The sequence below is a fragment of the Anomaloglossus baeobatrachus genome, chromosome 6 (genome assembly GCF_048569485.1).
Source record: "Anomaloglossus baeobatrachus isolate aAnoBae1 chromosome 6, aAnoBae1.hap1, whole genome shotgun sequence".
NCBI lineage: Eukaryota > Metazoa > Chordata > Amphibia > Anura > Aromobatidae > Anomaloglossus > Anomaloglossus baeobatrachus.
The window spans coordinates 363375871-363398758 of NC_134358.1; the positions used below are offsets into that span (position 1 = coordinate 363375871).

A 22888-nucleotide genomic window follows, 5' to 3' on the forward strand; every position below is an offset into this window, starting at 1 on the left:
ACACCAGGGACCAAATTGTAGACCTGCACAAGGCTGGGATGGGCTACAGGTCAAGCAGCTTGGTAAGAAGGCAGCAACTGTAGGTGCAATTATTAGAAAATGGAAGAAACACAAAATGACTGTCAGTCCTACTCGGTCTGGGGCTCTATGCAAGATATCACCTCATGGGGTAAGGCTGATTCTTGTAAAGATCAGGAATCCACCCAGAACTAAACAGTAAGACCTGGTCAATGACCTGGAGAGAGATGGGATCACAGACTGACAGATTACCATTAGTAACACTCGACGCCGTTATGGATTAAAATCCTGCAGAGTATGAAGGTGCCTCTGCTCATACCAGCACATGTCCAGGCCCATTTGAAGTTCACCAATGACCATCTGGATGGTCCAGAGGAGGCATGGGAGAAAGTCATGTAGTCAGATGAGACGAAAATAGAACTTTTTGGTTTCAAATCCACTTGCCGTGTTTGGAGGAAGAAGAAGGATGAACATAATCCCAAGAAGAATGTCTAACCGTGAAGCATGAGGGTGGAAACATCATACTTTGGAGGTGTTTTTCTGCAAAGGGAAAAGGACAACTGTATCGTATTGAAGGGAGGATGGATGCGGTCATACATCGCGAGATTTTGGCCAACAACCTCCTTCTCTCAGTAAGAGCAACGAAGATGGGTCATGGCTGGGTTTTTCAGCATGACAATGACCTGAAACACACAGCCAGGGAAACTAAGGAGTGGCTTTGTTATAAACATTTCAAGGTCCTGGAATGGCGTAGCCAGTCTCCAAACCTGAAACCAATAGAAAATCTTTGGAGGGAGCTGAAACTCAATGTTGCTCAATGACAGCCCTGAAACCTGAAAGATCTGGAGAGATTTGAATGGAGGAGTGGGCTAAAATCCTTGTTGCAGTGTGTGCAAACTTGGGCAAGAATTACAGGAAACATCTGACATCTGTATTGCAAACAAAGGTTTCTGTACCAAATATTAAGTTCTGGTTTTTTTTTCTATTGTATCAAATACTTATTTCATGCAATAAAATGCAAATTAATTATTTAAAAATCATAAAATGTAATTTTCTGGATTTGTTTTTATTCTGTGTGTCAGTTGAAGTGTATCTAGGATAAAAATGACAGACCACTCCATTCTTTGTAGGTTGGAAAACTTGCAAAATTGGCAGTCTATCAAATACTTATTTGATTGTCTGCAAATTAAGGTTCTGATCTGGCATAAATCCTAAAGCCTGCTTTACACGGTACGACCGATTGTGCGATTTCACAATCGATCGTACCCGCCCCCGTCCTTTTTGCGTCACGGGCAAATCGCTGCCCGTGTCGCACAAAGTTAGTAACCCCCGTCACACATACTTACCTCTCGTGCGACCTCGCTGTGGGCGGCGAACATCCACTTCCTGGAGTGGGAGGGACGTTCGGCATCACAGCGACGTCACACGGCCGCCGGCCAATAGAAGCGGAGGGGCGGAGATGAGCGGGACGTAAACATCCCGCCCACCTCCTTCCTTCCACATAGAGACGGCGGCGGCCGCGGGAGGCAGGTGAGCTGCTCATCGTTCCCGTGGTGTCACACGGAGCGACGTGTGCTACCACGGAAACGATGGTCAACTAAAGTAAACGATATTATGGAACCTAACGAGCAGTACCCGACTCACGATTTGTGAGCGATACTGCGTCGCTAGGAGGTGTCACACAGGCCGGCATCGCCAGCAATGCCGGATGTGCGTCACAAAAACCGTGACCCCGACGATCTATCGCACGATAGATTGCCTGGTGTAAAGCACCCTTAAGTCATATAACAAGGCTCATTAAAGGGTTATTTTTGACTTTTAGGATTGCTACTTTCAATAGGTGGCACTAGAGTTTGTCTAATTCCTCACTGAAGAGACAATTTGCAAATTCATTAAGAAGCACAGATTTCTGAATTAATTTTGTGCATCTTTTAGCTGCCATTGCCTCCGCAAGAAATGTTCCACAGTCCAGTTAGACACTGGAGTACAATTCTGGAGTAATTCATGTTACTTTTACGAATCCATCAGCGGCACTAGGCTTCATGCCCCTCCCCATGTAATTTTGCCAAAAGTTGATACATTTTTGCACAACTTCAGTTGTCATCAGAATTTCTGTGAAAGCTGTTTTATTAAGGCCCATGATTTACATAGCTGCTTGAAAAAAGACCTAGGTCCATCTAGTTCAACCTTTTTCCACCAGTTCTACATTTGGTCACTAAGTCATTTATAACTAACAACAATGTTGTGTGTACTGAGGAAATCATCCAGCCCTTTTTTAAATGCTGTTATAGTGTCTGCCATTACTACCTCTTGTGGTAGGGCATTCCACAGTTTGACTTCTGTAACTGTAAAGAACCCTTTCCTTTTTAGCTGTCGGAATCGCTTTTCTTCCACTCGCAGTGAGTGCCCCCTGGTCTTTAGTATTGTTTATGATCTGGCTTTACACATACATACACTCGTGCACAAGTTTTTTCTTATATGACTAACTTGAGTATTAATCAATACTGAGGAAAAAAAGCGCATAATAGTATCTTACCAGATGTTATAGGGAGATGTACATAGACAGACACTCACCTAAAGAGGTTGTGTAAGTGACAACCCCTATGCAAACCTGAGGTAATGGCGGCTGATGCAGCCCTACGTGGGTTAAACTTCAATGCTGGAGAGGAGAAATGGGGTTAATGCCGTACTGCTGCCAAAGTAACAGACTTTTGATTTAATTAATTCTTCTTTATTTTACAGGTCTTCGCGTTTCAGATGTCAGAGCTGTGTGGGAATGAAATATGCTCTATTTGCGGGCACACATTATTTGTTTGGTACTTAATTTATTAGACCAAACTACAAGGCAACATGAAAAATAATGACGTTCTAAACAGTAAAACTTAATGGTGTTTCTTGAAAAGGACTAATGTACATTGCTTATTAAAGGTGCAGTATGTTTTGCCTATTTTTTCTAAACATCCAGTTTTGTATCTATTGCATATTAATATGGCAGACTTTATGGGCAGCCCTTTGTTTTCTTAATTGACTCCTGAAAAACAAAGAAAAAAGTTTATCAGTTATCAAAAAGTGAATTCATACTAACACATCCATTACAATATATCACTATTATTTATTTTTGTTGCATTTCTTCTTTTGGGGAATTCAGTGTAAAAAAGAAAATCTGTTGCCATGTGAAAACTATCAAGTACCAGGACTGAAGCCATAATCTATCAATAGTAACTAAGGTACCTACAAACCAAGAGGATATAAATGCCAATTAGTCATTAAAGAAGTAGTTATGGAGGAAAGGAGCCGTACACACTGCATTGCATACAAAGAAAACTAAATCCCCCATACCCAAATCAGGCAGCTGTCACTGAGGCTGTGTTCACATGCTGCGGCACTGTTTGCCATAATTTTTTGGAAACCGTCTTTAGCTTATTATAGTTTTCCCACAATTGCACCAAAAATGCACTGTGGATGTGTCGTGTGGATACAATTTATCCATATACACTCCCACATTCATAGAAAACATATTAAAAGCATTCAAAAGTGCATACCTGGCAGAAATGTAATGTATAGCTGCTCATCAAACACAAAGTGAAGAGCAATATGCCAAGTATAGCTTGAAATCACAATCGCGTGCACTCTGCTGCACTAACATGCTGAGGGCGCCTGCCATCACATTTCCCTGTTCTTTATTTATGCTACATTTGAATCAGTTTTGTGCTACTGTGATTTCTATACATTTCTAGCACACTGCTTTTTCACTTTGTGTTTGATCTATTATTGGATGAACTGCATATAATTATAATTCTGACATGCAGGGCCAGTGTTAGGTCCCTGAGGGCCCCATATCTAATTGTCAAGGGACCCCATTCCCAAAAGGGCCCCAAGTGAGACCATATACAACTGCAGGAATGGTGTTCCAGTTAGTCTGTGGCCACCTGCCTTTAAAAAAACTGGACTTATAATACCATCTCTGCATTATCAGAGCAGTCCGAGGATTAATGTGTGTGTGTGTGCAACAAGTAGTGTGTGAGACTAAAGGGTGCTTTACACGCAACGACATCGCTAGCGATCTTGTTAGCGATGTAACACGCCAGATCGCATATACGATTTGCCGCGCTACAAAAATGACCTATGTGCAAATCTTATCTGCGATCTGGCGTGTCACATTGCTAACAAAATCGCTAGCAATATCGCAGTGTGTAAAGCACCATTAAGGCTGGGGCAACACGGGGATTAGTGCAAGTGCTCGTATGGAACTCGGCTCATGCTCACACCACATTGGGAGCAGAGTGTCATGCGACTGTGGTCCGATCCTGCGATCAGACCACAGCTGTGGAGAGGAGGGCCAGTACTGTGGAGGGGAGGGCCGGCGCTGCGGAGGAGAAGGTGGGATTTATTTCCCTATCTATTGCTGGCTGATGCGAGAATCGCATTGCACTCCACTGTAATGCGAGTGTAATGCGATGTTTCTTTCGCACCCATAGACTTGCATGGGTGCGAGTGAAACAGGATCGCATTCCACCCACAGCATGCTGCTATTGTTTTCTCTGTCCGATTAGGGCTGAGAAAAAAAATCGCTCATGGGAGCTGCCCCAGAGAGTAATATTGGTCCAAGTGGAATGCGTTTTTTTTTTATCACATTCCACTCGTTCCATATTACTCACCGTGTGTGCTTACCCTAACATGCAGTTTATGTGATACATGCATTGTGTGTGACATGCAGTGTGTGTGACATGCAGTGTATGACATGCAGTGTGTGTGACACGCAGTGTGTGACATGCATTGTGTGTGACATGCATTGTGCGACATACAGTCTGTATGACATGCATTGTGTGTGATATGTGTGCCGCCCACGTGCCAGCAGCCGGGCTGCTCGGATCCGGATCCGCGGTGTGGCTCTAGGGATCTCCGGACCCGGGGGTCTCGCGGACACTTCAAATAAAAAGGGGAATTGGTTGTATGTGGGATTTTCTATATTGTCCGTGATGCCACCCACGGTGTGTGGTAAGATGGGGTACCCATGCTGCTATTAGGGAGCACCCGGGGGCGTTGGAATGGCAGATAGTTGTGTTTAACCCTCCGTGGGTAGGGGTGCATGCCCCGGGGCCTAGTGTTGCTGTGCTGAGGATGGTGGCTGCAGGGGCCGGCGCGCCCGGTCGGACCGGGAGATGTTAGTGTACTCACAGTCAAAGAAATCACACAAGTCCAATGGTAAACCAAGGTGCCAGTGGACGGCCGCCGTGGCCGGGTGTATTCTGGTCCCTCACCCGGGGTGATGGTCTGTGTCACTTTCCTCTGCACTGTCTTAGTTCTCTTTGGACTTCCCGGTGTGGAACACGGGAGTCGGCTCCCAGAACTACGGGTGGGAGCCTTGCCCGCAGACGCTGACCCGTGGGATTTAAAGGGGCCCTGGCGGATGCCCTATCCCCACGGTGGGCTGCTGGTCTGCTCTTTTGGGACTTTGGGTGGGACAGGACCTATAATCCTGTCCTCAACTGGTGAATTAACAAAGCCGGTGGTTCCGGTCATTGCTTCAGGGTCCAGGTACCCCCTCTGTGCACGGTTTTCGGGTCGGTTCTCCGGTGTCGGTACCGGCGGGTATCTACCCTGTCCGGGTCCACCTTGGATCTCCGGCAGCCGTCTTCCCATCTCCTGACAGAGACAGACCACCGTCTGCCACCTAGCCAGCACGCCGGGGCTCCAACCCCGACGCCTTTCCTCTCTGGCTTTCACTTGGACTTCACTTTCTCCTCTCCTCTACTCTGAACTCCACTCTCAACTCAACTCTGAACTCAACTCTCTCTTTTCCTGCCCTGGGTTCTCTAGACCCCAAGGTGGGCGTTTTCCTTTCGCTTGGTCCCGCCCACTGGTGTGCCTTTCCTACCCTGGGGGGTGACTAGGGTTTTGTCGGCTTGGTGTAACCCTGTGAGGGAAGGTGTAATGTGGGTGTCTACTTGTGTGTGACCACCTGGTGGCGCCAGGGCGTCACACATGCAGTGTTTGACATGCATTGAGTGTAACATGCAGTATGTGTATGCACCATTGAGTGGGTGTAACATTGTTTGTATAAATCATGAAGTGTACATGTAACATAGCATTTGTAAGTGTAATCATCAGCAATCACCCAATGAATCACCCATTCCTTTGGTCTCACACAATGGTCTTCCACAACTACACAGACAGCGTGACATACACAAGACGTCATCTTCACTTGCCACTGTTCCCAATGTAAGCTTATAACCTCCCTTTTCCCCCTATCTGACCACCATCTGCACACTTTCTCATCTCTGCCCTCTTTGCCTGCCCACCATATCCAGCAGCTAGCAAACTCCCCAACCCCTCATTCCCCTCACCTCCCCCGTAGAAGTCTTTAACACGTCAACACATTCTTTCTGACATGTAGGGATGAGCGAGTAGTGAAATACTCAGACTCGCTATACACGTAACGAGTATGTCCTAATACTCGGGTACTCATTACGAGTAGCGAGTCCAATGCAAGTCAATTGGAAATGCAAGTAATTATCTGCTGGAGCGGTGGGGGGGCTGAGTTAAAGGCTGAAATGGATGCATGATTGTTTAAAAGGCGGGCGGTAAAAAGCCTACTTTTGAAAATGCTGGTCGCTCATTATTGCATCACGTATTCACAGCTTCCACCGCTCACCGACGCCTATGATTGGCTGCAGTCAGACGCGCCCCCATGCTGAGTGACAGTGGGCGGGTCTATATCGTGCAGTACCGGCAATGTTTCAAGATAGCATATCACTACTGCAAAAAATAATCATAAAATTTAACTTTTACTTCAATCGCTAAAAATGTGGTCAGAATCACAATTACAAGACAAACAACAACCAACATGAATTAAAATATATATTTGGCCCTTCCTATAGTGGCCCAAATAACACCGCAAGTAAAAATTGGATTTATCTCACCAACTTATTCTCTTCAATGAAGGCGGCTGCAGATATTGAGAAGGTGCAGAGGATAGATCTTTTATAACCCCCAAAAACAAAGACGAAGGAGGATAAAAGTGAGATGATAAGATTCATCACGACATTTGATAATGGAGCAGTAGGAGTAAAGAGGATCCTTGAAAAGTATTGGCCTATATTGAAAATGGATAATGATATAGGAGGTCTACTTCCGGATAGACCATCCATTACATACAAGAAAGCAAGATCGTTAAAGGACCGTTTGGTCCATAGTTTTCTGGCACCACAAAAATCCTTTTTTCCTAATTCTACACTAAAGGGATGTTACAAATGTAGTGGTTGCGTCGCCTGTGGTTCAATCATTGTTGGTAAAAAATTCCAGAGCCAGGTTACTGGGAAGGAATACGACATCAAATCATTCATCAATTGCAAAACACAGGGAGTGATTTATAAGGCGACATGCATTTGTAAACTTGAATATGTGGGTAAGACCCGCAGGGAACTCAGACGGAGGATTGGGGAACATCTCAGGGACATCAGATTGAATAATGACACACCGTTAGCTAGACATAATAATATGCACGGTGGGGATCCTTCTGCTGTTGGATTTCAAGGCATTGATCATATCAGACCACCTCCCAGAGGGGGTGATTGGAATAAGAGATTATTACAACAAGAATCCAGATGGATATTTTGGCTAAAGACACTCTGTCCCAACGGGTTGAATGAGGAACTCTCTTTTGCACCCTTTGTTTAGTGGTGGCTAGCTTTTATGTAGTCAGGAGGGCAAGACGACGGCCGAGTGAGGGCGCCCACCCACCGTTCTGTCTTATGGCGCCGACCCCCACATGATAAGTAGGGCCAGAACTTAAAGTAAGTATGTGGAGGTTTAGTATTAGTTTCTTGTGGGTTTCACCTCTATCCCTCTGGCTCTCTAACCTAACCTGATGAATATTGCCCCGAATGTTTAATAACTAATGGGGGGTGGTCTCCGGTGATCAATGTTTTTCCACAGTTACAGTCTTTGGTGCGTATTGATAAGCTAGTATTACACCTTTTAATCTAGGTTTGGAATATCAAATAATTTCTAAACAGAAGTCTTTTTTGAGATACCTTTCGTAATGTGGCCCTGATGAGTAGTAATATGGGTAGTGGAACCTCCATGTTTCTATCTGGATGACATGCTGTAGTATATTAAAAATGGAGTTTGTAGGTCTCCATCTGCATGTTTTTTTGAATGGGTGATTTGGTGAGATTCTGGTGATACAGTTTGGCTTCACCTTCCCCCCTTTTTGTTTCTGATTATGAAAGATATTGGATCAACCGTTTTTCTTTGCGGGTATAATTTCAAGATCATAATCAATAGGGGAGGTATACGTATTGTTACCTTAACCTTCATTATATTGTGGTATCAGTTTGGAAACGATTATGAAGTACTGCAATAAATCACATAAATAATGACGTTTTCCTGACGTTTATTCTCTCTGGTGACGTGACGCATTGTCATATGTGATTGCTGTGGTGGTAATGATTCACTCGTCCTTTGAATATCACATGACCAAATAGGAGGAGAAAATCGCTATAAGAACTGAAGCGTATGATGATAGGGTACCTTGGGCCATGTGACCGGCTGGACGGTCTGTGAGGAAAGATAGTGTACATTACCATGACAACTGCACAAACAACATCGTGCGCCATTTCCGGTCATCTGATTGTTATGGTGACCGCATGGTATTCTGGTGCGGCACCCTGGGTCATGTGATTAAACGGGCGATGAGGAGAGAAGGCATACGTTACCGTAGCGATGGCATAACAGTGCGCGTCACATCCGGTCACCTGACTGCCGTGTGTTTGAGAATGGAGAGAAGGCATATGTTACCATAGCGACGGCATAACAGCGCTCCTCACATCCGGTCACCTGACTGCTGCTGTGTGTTTGAGAATAGGGAAATGACGTCACACGCTGGGATAGGGAGGGAGTATTTAAACTCCATTGTTAGCAACAGCTGATTGATAGGGCGAGAAGCACAGTCGTCCATACCATGTGGTGAGTTCCCAGAGATTTGGATAAATGGATTAAGATAAAATAACCCCTGAATTTGCTGATAGGAATCTATTGTGCATTTATTGCAGCATGCTTGTAGAGGTGACAGGCCCTCTATAATTAGTACATGTGTTGGAATCACCGCAATTCTATTTGAACAAAGTTATAAGATGGTGAGTTGTCCCATACAGGGATGTTAAATTGTTGAATTGCTGACATGCTGATTTTTTCCATCTATGCATTTATTACAGCATATTATATGAATGCAAGGTCCATGTCTTTATGGGACTTAAGAGGCATTCTAATACTCCCCTGAAGAGTTGATTGAAACGCATCGTGAGATACTTCATACCTTTTGTTTTGGGGTTCTGCTAATGAATGGACCCTATAAACTTCATTGAAGAGAATAAGTTGGTGAGATAAATCCAATTTTTACTTGCGGTGTTATTTGGGCCACTATAGGAAGGGCCAAATATATATTTTAATTCATGTTGGTTGTTGTTTGTCTTGTAATTGTGTTTCTGACTACATTTTTAGCGATTGAAGTAAAAGTTAAATTTTATGATTATTTTTTGCAGTCGTGATATGCTGTCTTGAAACATTGCTGATTGAAATTGATATATATAACTAATTTTCCAGTGGCTACTCCTATATCGTGCAGTACAATAAATAAATAAATAAAAAAAACTGCATGCAGTCCCCCCCAATTTTGATAGTCAGCCAAGATAAAACAGACAGCTGGGGGTTGGTTTCCCCCCCCCCCGGGGGGGGCACATAGTTAATGCCCCCCCAGGGAAAGAATAGCAATTGGCAGCCGCCCCTGATTTGGCGCATCCATTAGATGGCATGTATTCCGGCTCATCCCAATTGCCCTGGTGCGGTGGCAATCAGGGTAATTGAAAGGGTTAATGACAGGTGATCATTGACACCTGTAATTAAGCCCTGGATTGGTAATATTTAGGTTTCGATGAGACCTCCATATTACCAATCCTGTAATTAAATAGTTAATAAAACACACACACACACACACACACACACACACACACACATAAATCCTTTATTTAAAAATAAACACACAGACACTCTTTTTAACCCATTTATTAACCCCAAACATACCCAGCTCCGACGTAAATCCACAACCGAGGTCCAACGCCGCCTCTGCTGTATCCAGTCTGTGTACTGAGCAGTGACATGAAGCTGCCGCTCAGAGCGAGAACCAGCACAGAATGACAGCTCTGAAGCCCGCTGTTATTGGAACGATGATGTCAGAGCTGTCATTCTGCGGCTCGACGTCTCCCTGCCAACGCTAAACTGTGGGTAGCGATGACGTCATCACTGCCCGACACACTGTCAGACCTGCCTTATCCCTGTGTCATTCTGTTGTTAGCAGCGGTAGAGAGAGGATTAGCCCTCACTACTGTCACTAACATGAAGCTGAGCTGATGACTGCATGAGACCTCGTATTGGACTACTTCGGAGGGATTTTGGGGATTTAATAAAATGGTAAATGAAGGTTTGTCTGATTTTATTTACAATAAAAGTTTGTTGTCTGTGTTTCATTTTGAATAAAGGTGTTCTGAGTGTGTGTTATTTTACTTTACTACAAGTGAATTTATAAAGTTCGGATTCAAGCGAAGCTGAACTTTATTAATTCAGGACTTAATGTCACCTGGTAAAATTCAGGTGACATTAAACTCTTATTACTCAGTTTGCCAACGCACCAGGGTAGCTGGACGAGTCGGGATAAATGCCAGATATGGCGCATCTAATGGATGCTATTCTTCCCTTGGGGGGGCAATAACTATGTGCCTCCCCAGGGTGAGAATACCAACCCCCAGCTGTCTGTTTTATATTGGCTTACTATTAAAATTGGGGGGACTGCACGTAGTTTTTTTTAAAAATTATTTATTGTACTGCACGATATAGACCCGCCCACCGGTGGCTGTGATTGGTTGCAGTGAGACAGCTGTCACTCAGCATGGGGGCGTTTTTTAACATTTTGTATGAATCACTTTTTGCATAATTAAAAAATATCTAATAAAAATTGAATTATTTTTCACGACAAGTTTTGGTGTCTGTTCTTCTTTTTCTCCTCTTTATATAATGCTTATCGAAGAACATACCCACTCGGGGGCCACTACGTAGTGGTAGACCCGGTGTTTTATTCCAAGATATTATGTCCTATTTTGCTTTGTGTCTAATATGTTCTCATCCTGTCCTCTCTCTGTCTATCTCACTCATGTATCTGTACTATTACTCTTCTCCAACTATACCTTTGGCCTGGGACAACTCATTAAGTCACATGGCTTTTGTTATCAGCTACATGCTGATGACACTCAAATCTACCTCTCTGGCCTAGACGTTTCCACTCTGCTGTCCATAATCCCAAAGTGTCAATCAACCATATTATTATCATCATGCTTCCTAAAGCTTAATGTGGACAATACAGAGTTAATCCTCTTTCCTCCATCTCCATTACAGTCCTGATCTAATACCCTCTCTCCCTCACCCCAGGGGTGTGCTGGGACACAAATGGTAGAACACGCAGATATGGGCAAACAGGGGAAACCAAAACTCGTTCACTCAGCACGCTCATACAAAGGTGTTAGACAACAAGTGATAAGGAGAAAATTAAGAACAGGGAAGAAACAATGAGACGGCAAGAGAACTCCATAACAACTCCAAACACAAAGCACAACAATCACCAGAAGGACTGAGATACAACAGCACACGGACCGGTGTAGCAAAAGCTATTTTCAGCATGGAAAAACAGATTCCTCCATATTAAAAAAGCGGGGAGTAGCTGTGATAGGTCTTCTTGCAACATGCAATCCCAGAGCAGCAGGCCAGTAGAAATTACAGTTAGGTCCAGAAATATTTGGACAGTGACACAATTTTTGCGAGTTGGGCTCTGCATGCCACCACATTGGATTTGAAATGAAACCTCTACAACAGAATTCAAGTGCAGATTGTAACGTTTAATTTGAAGGTTTGAACAAAAATATCTGATAGAAATTGTAGGAATTGTACACATTTCTTTACAAACACTCCACATTTTAGGAGGTCAAAAGTAATTGGACATATAAACCAAACCCAAAAAAAAAAAATTTATTTTCAATATTTTGTTGCGAATCCTTTGGAGGCAATCACTGCCTTAAGTCTGGAACCCATGGACATCACCAAACGCTGGGTTTCCTCCTTCTTAATGCTTTGCCAGGCCTTTACAGCCGCAGCCTTCAGGTCTTGCTTGTTTGTGGGTTTTTCCGTCTTAAGTCTGGATTTGAGCAAGTGAAATGCATGCTCAATTGGGTTAAGATCTGGTGATTGACTTGGCCATTGCAGAATGTTCCACTTTTTTGCACTCATGAACTCCTGGGTAGCTTTGGCTGTATGCTTGGGGTGATTGTCCATCTGTACTATGAAGCGCCGTCCGATCAACTTTGCGGCATTTGGCTGAATCTGGGCTGAAAGTATATCCCGGTACACTTCAGAATTCATCCGGCTACTCTTGTCTGCTGTTATGTCATCAATAAACACAAGTGACCCAGTGCCATTGAAAGCCATGCATGCCCATGCCATCACGTTGCCTCCACCATGTTTTACAGAGGATGTGGTGTGCCTTGGATCATGTGCCGTTCCCTTTCTTCTCCAAACTTTTTTCTTCCCATCATTCTGGTACAGGTTGATCTTTGTCTCATCTGTCCATAGAATACTTTTCCAGAACTGAGCTGGCTTCATGAGGTGTTTTTCAGCAAATTTAACTCTGGCCTGTCTATTTTTCGAATTGATGAATGGTTTGCATCTAGATATGAACCCTTTGTATTTACTTTCATGGAGTCTTCTCTTTACTGTTGACTTAGAGACAGATACACCTACTTCACTGAGAGTGTTCTGGACTTCAGTTGATGTTGTGAACGGGTTCTTCTTCATCAAAGAAAGTATGCGGCGATCATCCACCACTCTTGTCATCCGTGGACGCCCAGGCCTTTTTGACTTCCCAAGCTCACCAGTCAATTCCTTTTTTCTCAGAATTAACCCGACTGTTGATTTTGCTACTCCAAGCATGTCTGCTATTTCTCTGATGGATTATTTATTTTTTTTCAGCCTCAGGATGTTCTGCTTCACCTCAATTGAGAGTTCCTTAGACCGCATGTTGTCTGGTCACAGCAACAGCTTCCAAATGCAAAACCACACACCTGTAATCAACCCCAGACCTTTTAACTACTTCATTGATTACAGGTTAACGAGGGAGACGCCTTCAGAGTTAATTGCAGCCCTTAGAGTCCCTTGTCCAATTACTTTTGGTCCCTTGAAAAAGAGGAGGCTATGCATTACAGAGCTATGATTCCTAAACCCTTTCTCCGATTTGGATGTGAAAACTCTCATATTGCAGCTGGGAGTGTGCACTTTCAGCCCATATTATATATATAATTGTATTTCTGAACATGTTTTTGTAAACAGCTAAAATAACAAAACTTGTGTCACTGTCCAAATATTTCTGGACCTAACTGTAACTCCTGCCAGCCTGATTACACATGAACACACAGCTGGTCGAAGCCTGAGCCTGCCTGTGTAACTCAGAAGCACCAGAGAAACCACAGTGTGGTGTGTTCGAGTCTGTCATGTGAACAGTGTCTGATGCAGCCATGACACCCATCAAGTTATGAGCCAAACCCTGTGTGACAATTGCTAATTTTTATGGCCTTTACTAAAGGGACAGTACTCATTGGATTCTCCTGGGCTATGTACTTCGGCTGCTCTGCACTACCATATTACCCTATAATCACCGCCCCCTTTATGAAGATCATAAAATGTAGCACTATATAAAACGCTCATATCTCTGGAACTTTATGGTGAATTTAAAAATAAAAAGAAATAAAAAAAAATGGTATGCTCAGAGGAGCAGTGGGAGTAAAATAAGAACACAAATTGGCGACTTTTCCTTTTAAAGAAGCACACTGATGGTTTTATTTTTATATTTACTCAGTTATAGTTATTATGGGCACAGTGTATGTCTTAAAATACTTAATATAGCAGTCTTCAACTGTTCAAGAAGAGCTTTGTTCCTCTTTCTCAACTAAAGTCTGTTAGAGCCTTGGTCGTAAAGATCACAGTCGCAGAGATCACAACCAAGCCAGAGCCTACATCAGCTGGATGTGTATCCGAGGATGCACATTGAGATGAACTGTATTGTATCGGGTCCCTGTGCAGGTCCAATACACGGCTGCCGACCTGACGTTGGCATGCTGGTGCCGGAGGGCTTGAGGCACATGGCACTGACGTCATGCACCATGGCATGAACACCAGCTCCTGCTCCAGCTGTAGAAGAGGACGCCATGTGGCAAAGGAGTGGAGGACGTTGAGTAGAATGTTTTGGGGCTTTTTTTGCATTAAAGGGTATATCTGTGACATTAACAAAAAGATAAAATAAAGTGCCTAAGCACTGACAGGCAAGTAGTTGCTAACTACCTACCTATTGTGTCCAGCGCCATTCTTCGCCAACGCAGAGCAGTCCCAGACCACTCCTGCTGGTGATACAATTGCTTCATCAACAGAGCGGAGGCTTCTTTTCCACTCTGCTCTGTAGAAGGGGCAGTACAGCCAACGTCATGCTGATTGACAGCCAGTTCCCTGCTGCCTAACTGGGGGAGTCAGCTGGCAATCAGCATGAAGTCAGCTGTCCAGCCCCATCTACAAAGCAGAGCGGATGAGAAGCCACCGCTCTGTTGAAGCACAGTTAGCTCTGGGAGGAGCTGTGTGTGACTGCTCTATGTTAGCAAAGAGTGGCGCTAGGCACAAAAGACATTGTAGGTAGAAACTATTGTCTTTTAGTGCTTAGGCACATTAAAAAAAGTCCCAGATATACCCTTTACAGAACAGTAGCAGAACGAGATATTTACCAGGATAGGGGAGATATATACTAGGACCCCAAAACATTTATACCTGGAGGGGGCACAGGATAGGGGACATATTTATCAGAAAGGGGCCCAGGATGGGGAACATTAGTATAGGATAGGGGACATTAGTAGATAATGGGGGGGAGCGCAACACGTATGTCTTTATAAGATTTTGTATGAAGTGAAAGCTGCACACCAAATTCAGAGAAATATGAAGAAGCATAACTGCTTTATAATACATACGGAATGAAAAATACAACTAGCCATATGAAAAATTGAAAAAATTGAAATGTGACATTGTATAACTGCTGAGGATTATTTGAAAAAAAAAAAGATGTTTAGCTAATGTATTGATAAGTTCATTACTGCCCCATAACCACTTGACAGTAATCTCTTATTTATGGGGTTCCTAACCAAAAGTTACCTCTATATGCAGTTAAAACCTGCTTGTGTGCATGGGTGCCTAACCAAATGTTACCTCTATGTGCGGTTGAAACCTGCTTATGAATGGGAAGCAAGGGACCTGGCTATATAGGAAATTGAATAAACATGGCTAAAGGGCGGTAATGAAGTGATCAATACATTAGCTAAATATGTCTTTTTCAAATAATCCTCAGCAGTTATGCAATGTCACATTTCAATTTTTTCATATGGCTAATTGTAGTTTTCATTCCTTATGTATCATAAAGCAGTTATGCTTGTTCATATTTTTCTGAATTTGGTGTGCAGCTTTCACTTCATATAGATTGTGTATTTTTTGGCTGGCACCCTGTTCACATGTACAATGGTGTTCCAGCAATCTTTTTGATTTTTATAAGATTTTGAACACTACAAAGGTCCATACATCTGACCAACATGCAGGGAGGCCCAGATCTAAATCTTACAAGGTATTTCACTATTATTCCTTATGGAAGGATTTCATGTTACTATATGATATCTATGTTTTTTCATGACTATTTTCCTGTGCCATTTATATTTGGCTATTATGCCATAAACCCCTATTTTCATCACTCCCACCATTGTGGTCAGTTACGCCATACTTGTTTCTCTAAACTGGCCTCCTTTACAATTAATATAATCATACCGTTTAGTGTCCATTAATGTTGGGCCCCCCTGCTCATTTTTCAGTATTTTATAGTGTTGTGGTCTTGTATGTATTACTATTCTTAATATGTTTGCATTGTCAACTGTATTATTAACAATCAAATACATTATTCTAGCTATTATGTGGAATATTCTACGTTTAAAGACAGATTTATAGATTCTATCTTTCTAGTCTCTGTATTTATTTATTTTGTCTGCATGCTAATTACCCTTCTGGGGTATATCATAGCCTTTTATTTTCTTCTGCTGTTGGTTATTGCTACATTAAATGGCTTCAGGTCATACAGCTGGATAGACAGAGAAGCTGATACGTGAAGGAGAAGGGGACTAGATTGGCGCCTGAAACGGTAGAAGATGGTGATCAATAAGTATTTTAATTCATGCACTGAACATAGAAAAACTATAGCTAATGGGTTAAAAAAATGACTACTACAGTGCTGCTCTAAAAGAAATCAAGGGTGCAGGACGTCGACTGACAATGCCGAGGTAAAATACAATTTTCCCCTCTATATGCCCTCCATGGATATGAGAAGTAATGAGGTGGTAATTTATTTCTAATAGGTTTTTGTATAAATCAATAGCTCTAAATCTCCTCTGTATGCTCATACACACAGGTTACCCACTGTCAATCAATAAACCTCTATAGAGTTTGGTTCTACTTCACTAACCTTTGGTCTCATCCATAAACATAAATGAATGTAATAGTGATAATTAATACCTGCTATTTAAGTAAAGCCAGTGTAAGAAATAAAAGCTGTGATTTGCCCATAACATTTAACATAAAATTTAAACATAATAGAATGATTGTAGATTTCATGCTGGTGACTTACCCTTTATTTGGGTCTTCTGCACAGGATTCCTATCTTCATCACCATGCTGACGATACCATTCATCCCCATATCCATTACTAAGCAATTTTCCAAAGTTTACCGTGTCGCTTTTATTCCCCGGCCTGCAGTATTTATAAAGGAATAATTGCAAATCATGTTTTCTAGGAATTGGGAATTAAAATATGGTCCTGGATTTTATTTGGCCTCTATATAGATACTAATAGGGTAATACTGTAAATTAGCTCCTTCTTTACCATGGAACCTGTCATTCCAGCATTAATTTGTCTGGTTACTGAATATATGACTTTTGCCATAGATGCTTGGGATTTCCCTTTCTTCTGGATAGTTTTCCTCATTCTAAATGGCATGTGCGCTGTGTGGGGAATGTGAACGTTTTGCTGCCTCGCATCTTTTGGCCATACAGCTTCTACAGATTAAAAAAACGCCTTTAACTTGTTCCATCTGTAGGAGTTGGTCGGCCAAAAACTGTAAAACGCTAAGCAGCCCAAAGATGTCCTTCAGTACTTGTGAAAGAACATTAAAAAGTCAAACAATTAAAAAGATAGCTGAAGCAGGATCTTGTCTGAACAGGGCCAGTTCTGCTGTGACGCCCTGGACTAGTCAGGTCATCACAGGGATCTGCACAATCTTTCTCTCCAGGACTCAACCCCGCCATGGTTCTGGGTCCCCATCTTGCGGTACTGCCTCCACCAGCATTCACAAATCCTAGTTACACCTCACACCACACCTGTCAGTCACACCAGTGGGCAGCTTAAGCTGGAATAGGGCAGTCCACCCAGGGGTCAGACAGAGTGGTGGGAGGGGTGAAGTCAGCGAGGGAGGAAGTGGAGAACACAGCAGTGCTGACTGGCAAAATAGAAGTAGCTCCCAGTGAGTGAGGAGCTGGGGGTAGCAGCTCCCCAGAGAACAGAAGTAGCCCTTGAGCTGTGAGAAGCTCGAAGATGCTGGGAGTTGGAGCTCCCAGGGGAAAAGTAGAATAGGTCGCAGATGGTGGTCTGGACCAGGAGGAGTCGGAGACCCGGTCGCAGGAGACCTGGACTGGGTGCTTGGCTAGTCTTGGAGGATAGCCAGCAGCCGCAGTTCAATAGCCGGGCTGGGTCCGAAGGCACGACGAGGTACACGGACCCAAGGTTGGGGAGAAGCTTCAAGCAACTAACAGGCAATTAACCTGCGGAGGACAGGGCCTATATGGACTGTTCCCACAAAGCTCAGAGATCGGGGACACTAGCGCAATGAGGGGGATAGGGCTTTCCAAGCAAAGCAGCCCACTGAAATCCCAAGCGTGAGCTCCTGAGAGCAGGCTCCTCTTGCTACTCATAGCAGGGGGCGGGGCCCGGAAAGCTCCAAGCTGACGGGCCACAAAGGACACTCTAAAATACGGTGCCAGGAGGCAGGCCACAGACCACCAGGCAGTACTGTAGGGGACGGGACCCGGACGAGCTCCCCATGAGGGCATTTGGCACCCAGAGACTTGGTTTACTATGTTGTCAGCGTCTGCTTTCTTGCTGAGTGAGTACCTGATTAACCCCTGTAACCAGCGAGCCTGCGCTCCCCCTGCATCCCATTTCACCATCCGGGGTCCCGGGGCCTTTCCCTACCCATGGAGGGTAATGTCATCTAGCTGCCCCACTTCATCACCCCGGGTACTCCCTATTACCGCACACCACGGGTGGCGTCACAAACTATATCTCCCCTGTAAATACCCCCCTTCTTCATTCGGGTGTGACCCTTTAGCCCCCTGGTCCGGAGACCCTCGAGCCACAAGTAGCGACATCCGGATCAGAGCGGTTCAACCGCTGCTGGGGAGGTAAAATCCCAAACTTTGGCGTCGCAAACAGGATTCGGACAGGTCCCACTAACCTGGGTGATGTGTGCCTTAGAGTCCAAACTGCGGTGTCAAAATCCCGTTCCCGCCATTTTTCGCCATCTTTGGCGCCAAAAACGCCATCTTCCAGGCCAAAAAGTGTGCAAAGCTGAAGCCCCGCCCTTTGTCCTGAGAGTGTGGCCGGAATTGGAAGTTCCCAGAGTGCCCCAGCGTGAAAGTGAGTGGCTGGCGAAAATCAAGGGGTTGTGACGGAATGTAGCAGCGGAATTGAAGCAGGGACGCCAGGACTCTGTGATAAAGTTCCTGGGCACCGCAGAGGCAAGATAGCGGCAGCACGAGACTGGTCACCAGAGCGTGCTGCTCCTGGGACTGCGGCCTGGATAGAGCAGGCGACCGAGCAACTCTGCAGGAGGATGCGGACGCACTTCCTCTTCATTTTGGACCATTGAAGGGAAGAGATGAGGAGCCTGGCAATGGCGGTGCGAGCCCGTGAGATAGAAGTCCCACGCGAGGAGCGGGTAAGCAGTTACCCAGCCCCAGTTGACTCAGCCTATACGGCTGCAGGGTCCGGTCTGCCCCCGCCCGCTGCAAGCATTCCGCCACCGTCACCCTCCTCCTCGGCAGATGCCGAGCTGCTAACCCCAATACCGGCAGCGGAACCTCCAGTCCCCGTTTGTAAGAAGCAGATTGCACAGCCCCTGATTCTTCCATCTGACCAGGCCACGACAATGGTTATCCCAGGAGCGGCCCGACCAGACCCGGCCGCATCACCGAGCCCGTATCCCGATACGGAGCACCCGGACACTGCAACCCCAGCTGCGGAACAGTTGGTTTCTGTACCCACCACAGTAGAGGTGAAGCCTGTAAAGATGCCGGTTCCACCGCCGCGCGGCCGCCTGGTAGCTGCCGGGGCCGCAGGAATCCATCTGTTGTAGCGGTAGCTGAAGCAGGATGGCTACCCACCAGTTTTGTTGAAAGTTTGAAAAATGACTGTTTCAGGACTGTCACCCTTGTTGAACCTTCCATCTGGACCACGAGGTGGGGGGTGACAGGAGAGTTTATTCTGCAAATAGACTGTGTCATCCTTGTTGAACCTTTTTCCACGCTTTGTTACAGGGAAAGGACCATCAGGGCCTTGTATGTGCGGTGCTGGTAGGCCTTGGTGGGGGTTGGCACAAAAGGGTAACGGTTATCAGGTTACTCAGGACTGTTAAAGAGTCATCTTTTATGCCTCCAGGACTTCAACCCTGTCATGGAACCAAGTAGGAAGCAACGGGCTTCAGGTTGTTTGGGTGGCGGGTTGAAGGGAGAGGGACATTGGGAATGGACTGTCGAAGGAAGGTGCTGCAGTGGAGTAGGCTGAGCACCGACTACCGCTACAGCCAGTAGCGTTCCAGGGTTCTATTAATAAAGAAATTAACTCTAACAAGTTTAAATGTAACGTATAAGTACAGTGTCTCCCCTGCGAGGGAAGAGAAATTGTTCATTAAACTTATCTTTCTCTTTTCAGTTAACAAAATAAACCTCTGGATGTCCTGTAGCTCGGGGACAAGCTACGTTTAACCAAGGGGGAATGTGACGCCCTGGACTAGTCAGGTCATCACTGGGTTCTGCACAATCTTTCTCTCCCCGTGCAGGGCTCAACCCCCCATGGTTCTGGGTCCCCATCTTTGCGTACTGCCTCCACCAGCATTCACAAATCCTAGTTGAACTTTACACCACACCTGTCAGGCACACCAGTGGGCTGCTTAAGCTGGAATAGGGCAGTTAACCCAGGGGTCAGACAGAGTGGTGGGAGGGGGGGAAGTCAGCGAGGGAGGAAGAGGAGAACACAGCAGACCCGGCTGCATCACCGGGCCCGTACCCCAATACGGAGCACCCGGACTCTGCAACCCCAGCTGCGGAACAGTTGGTTTCTGATGCCGGTTCCATCACCGCGCGGCCGCCCGGTAGCTGCCGGGGCCGCAGGAATCTGTATGCTGAAGCAGGATGGCTACCCACCAGTTTTGTTTAAAGTTTAAAAAATGACTGTTTTAGGACTGTCACCCTTGTTGAACCTTCCCGTGTTAATTGGAGAAGACCATCTGGACCCCGAGGTGGGGAGTGACAGGAGAGTTTATGCTGCAAATAGACTGTGTCATCCTTGTTGAACCTTTTTCCACGCTTTGTTACAGGAAAAGGACCATCAGGGCCTTGGATGTGCGGTGCTGGTAGACAGCACCAGGAGGCCTTGGTGGGGGTTGGCACAAAAGGGTAACGGCTATCAGGTTACTCAGGATTGTTAAAGAGTCGTCTTTTATGCCTCCAGGGCTTCAACCCTGTCACGGAACCAAGTAAGAAGCAGCGGGCTTCAGGTTGTTTGGGTGGCAGGTTGAAGGGAGAGGGACATTGGGAATGGACTGTCGAAAGAAGGTGCTGCAGTGGAGTAGGCTGAGCACTGACTACCGCTACAACCGGTAGCGTTCCAGTGTTCTACTAATTAAAAAATGAACTCTAACAGTTTTAAATGTAACGTTTAAGCAATGTGCCTCCCCTGCGAGGGAAGAGAAATTGTTCATTAAACTTGTTATCTTTCTCTTTTCAGTTAACAAAATAAACCTCTGGATGTCCTGTAGCTCGGGGACGAGCTACGTTTAACCAAGGGGGAATGTGACGCCCTGGACTAGTCAGGTCATCACAGGGTTCTGCACAATCTTTCTCTCCCCGTGCAGGGCTCAACCCCACATTGTTCTGGGTCCCCATCTTGCAGTACTGCCTCCACCAGCATTCACAAATCCTAGTTGAACCTTACACCACACCTGTCAGGCACACCAGTGGGCTGCGTAAGCTGGAATAGGGCAGTCCACACAGGGGTCAGACAGAGTTGTGGGAGGGGGGAAGTCAGCGAGGGAGGAAGTGGAGAACAGAGCAGAGCTGACAGGCAGAAGAGAAATCGCTCCCAGTGAGTGAGGAGCTGGGGGAGCAGCTCCCCAGAAAACAGAAGTAGCCCTCGAGCTGTGAGGAGCTCAAGGAAGCTGGGAGTTGGAGCTCCCAGGGGAATAGCAGACTAGGTCGCAGACGGTGGTCTGGACCAGGAGGAGTCGGAGACCCAGTCGCGGGAGATTGGGACTGGGTGCTTGGCTAGTCTTGGAGGATAGCCAGCAGCCGCAGTTCAATAGCCGGGCTGGGACCGAAGGCACGACGAGGTACACGGACCCTAGGTTGGGGAGAAGCTTCAAGCAACCCGGCAATTAACCTGCGGAGGACAGGGCCTATATGGACTGTTCCCACAAAGCTCAGAGATCGGGGACACTAGCGCAACGAGGGAGCTTTCCAAGAAAAGCAGCCCACTGAAATCCCAAGCGTGAGCTCCTGAGAGCAGGCTCCTCTTGCTACTCATAGCAGGGAGTGGGGCTCGGAAAGCTCCAAGCTGACAGGCCACAAAGGACACTCTAAAATACGGTGCCAGGAGGCAGGCCACAGACCACCAGGCAGTACTGTAAGGGACGGGACCTGGACGAGCTCCCCAAGAGGGCAGCGGCACCCAGAGACTTGGTTTACTACGTTGTCAGCATCTGCTTTCTTGCGGAGTGAGTACCTGATTAACCCTTGCAACCAGCGAGCCTGCGCTCCCCCTGCATACCATCCCACCATCCGGGGTTCCGGGGACAGTCCCTACCCATGGAGGGTAACGTCATCTAGCTGCCCTACATCATCACCCCGGGTACTCCCAACAGCAACTATATCTCCCCTGTAAATACCCCCCTTCTTCATTTGGGTGTGACCCTTTAGCCCCCGGGTCCGAAGACCCTCGAGCCACTAGTAGCGACATCCAGATCCGAGCGGTTCGACCGCTGCTGGGGCGGTACATGCCATTTTTTATTTATACATAGCATTAAGATAATTGGGTTTCTGATAATTGCTGCTCACTTACATTGGGGGAAAGAAACATTTCTTTCCAAGCTTGTCACCTTTGGCTTTTGTTATAGGAGGTCCTTTCCCAGATGCAATGACAGAGTTATCGTTCATAAATTTTGGATTAATTGCTGGAAGTTTAACCTGTAAAATAATAAATAAAATACATAAACATATTTACACATGGTATATACAGTGGGGAAAAAAGTATTTAGTCAGTTACCAATTGTGCAAGTTCTTCCACTTAAAAAGAAGAGAGAGGCCTGTAATTGACATCATAGGTAAACCACAACTATGAGAGACAAAATGAGATAACAAATCCAGAAAATCAC

The 22888-nt window shown here is 45.4% G+C and overlaps 1 protein-coding gene across 1 annotated transcript in view; it reads right to left on the reverse strand.

The window, feature by feature from the left end:
• Positions 1 to 2749: 2749 nt before the first annotated feature.
• C6H7orf57 (chromosome 6 C7orf57 homolog) overlaps positions 2750 to 22888 on the reverse strand; it is a 287295-nt gene continuing 267156 nt past the window's right edge. The window contains exons 6-8 of the mRNA XM_075315021.1: positions 22576 to 22700; positions 16817 to 16938; positions 2750 to 3049 (exon numbers count right to left, since the gene is read on the reverse strand). Of these exons, the coding sequence (XP_075171136.1) occupies positions 3039 to 3049; positions 16817 to 16938; positions 22576 to 22700 (258 nt within the window). The 3' untranslated portion in view covers positions 2750 to 3038. The remainder of the gene's footprint in view (positions 3050 to 16816; positions 16939 to 22575; positions 22701 to 22888) is intronic.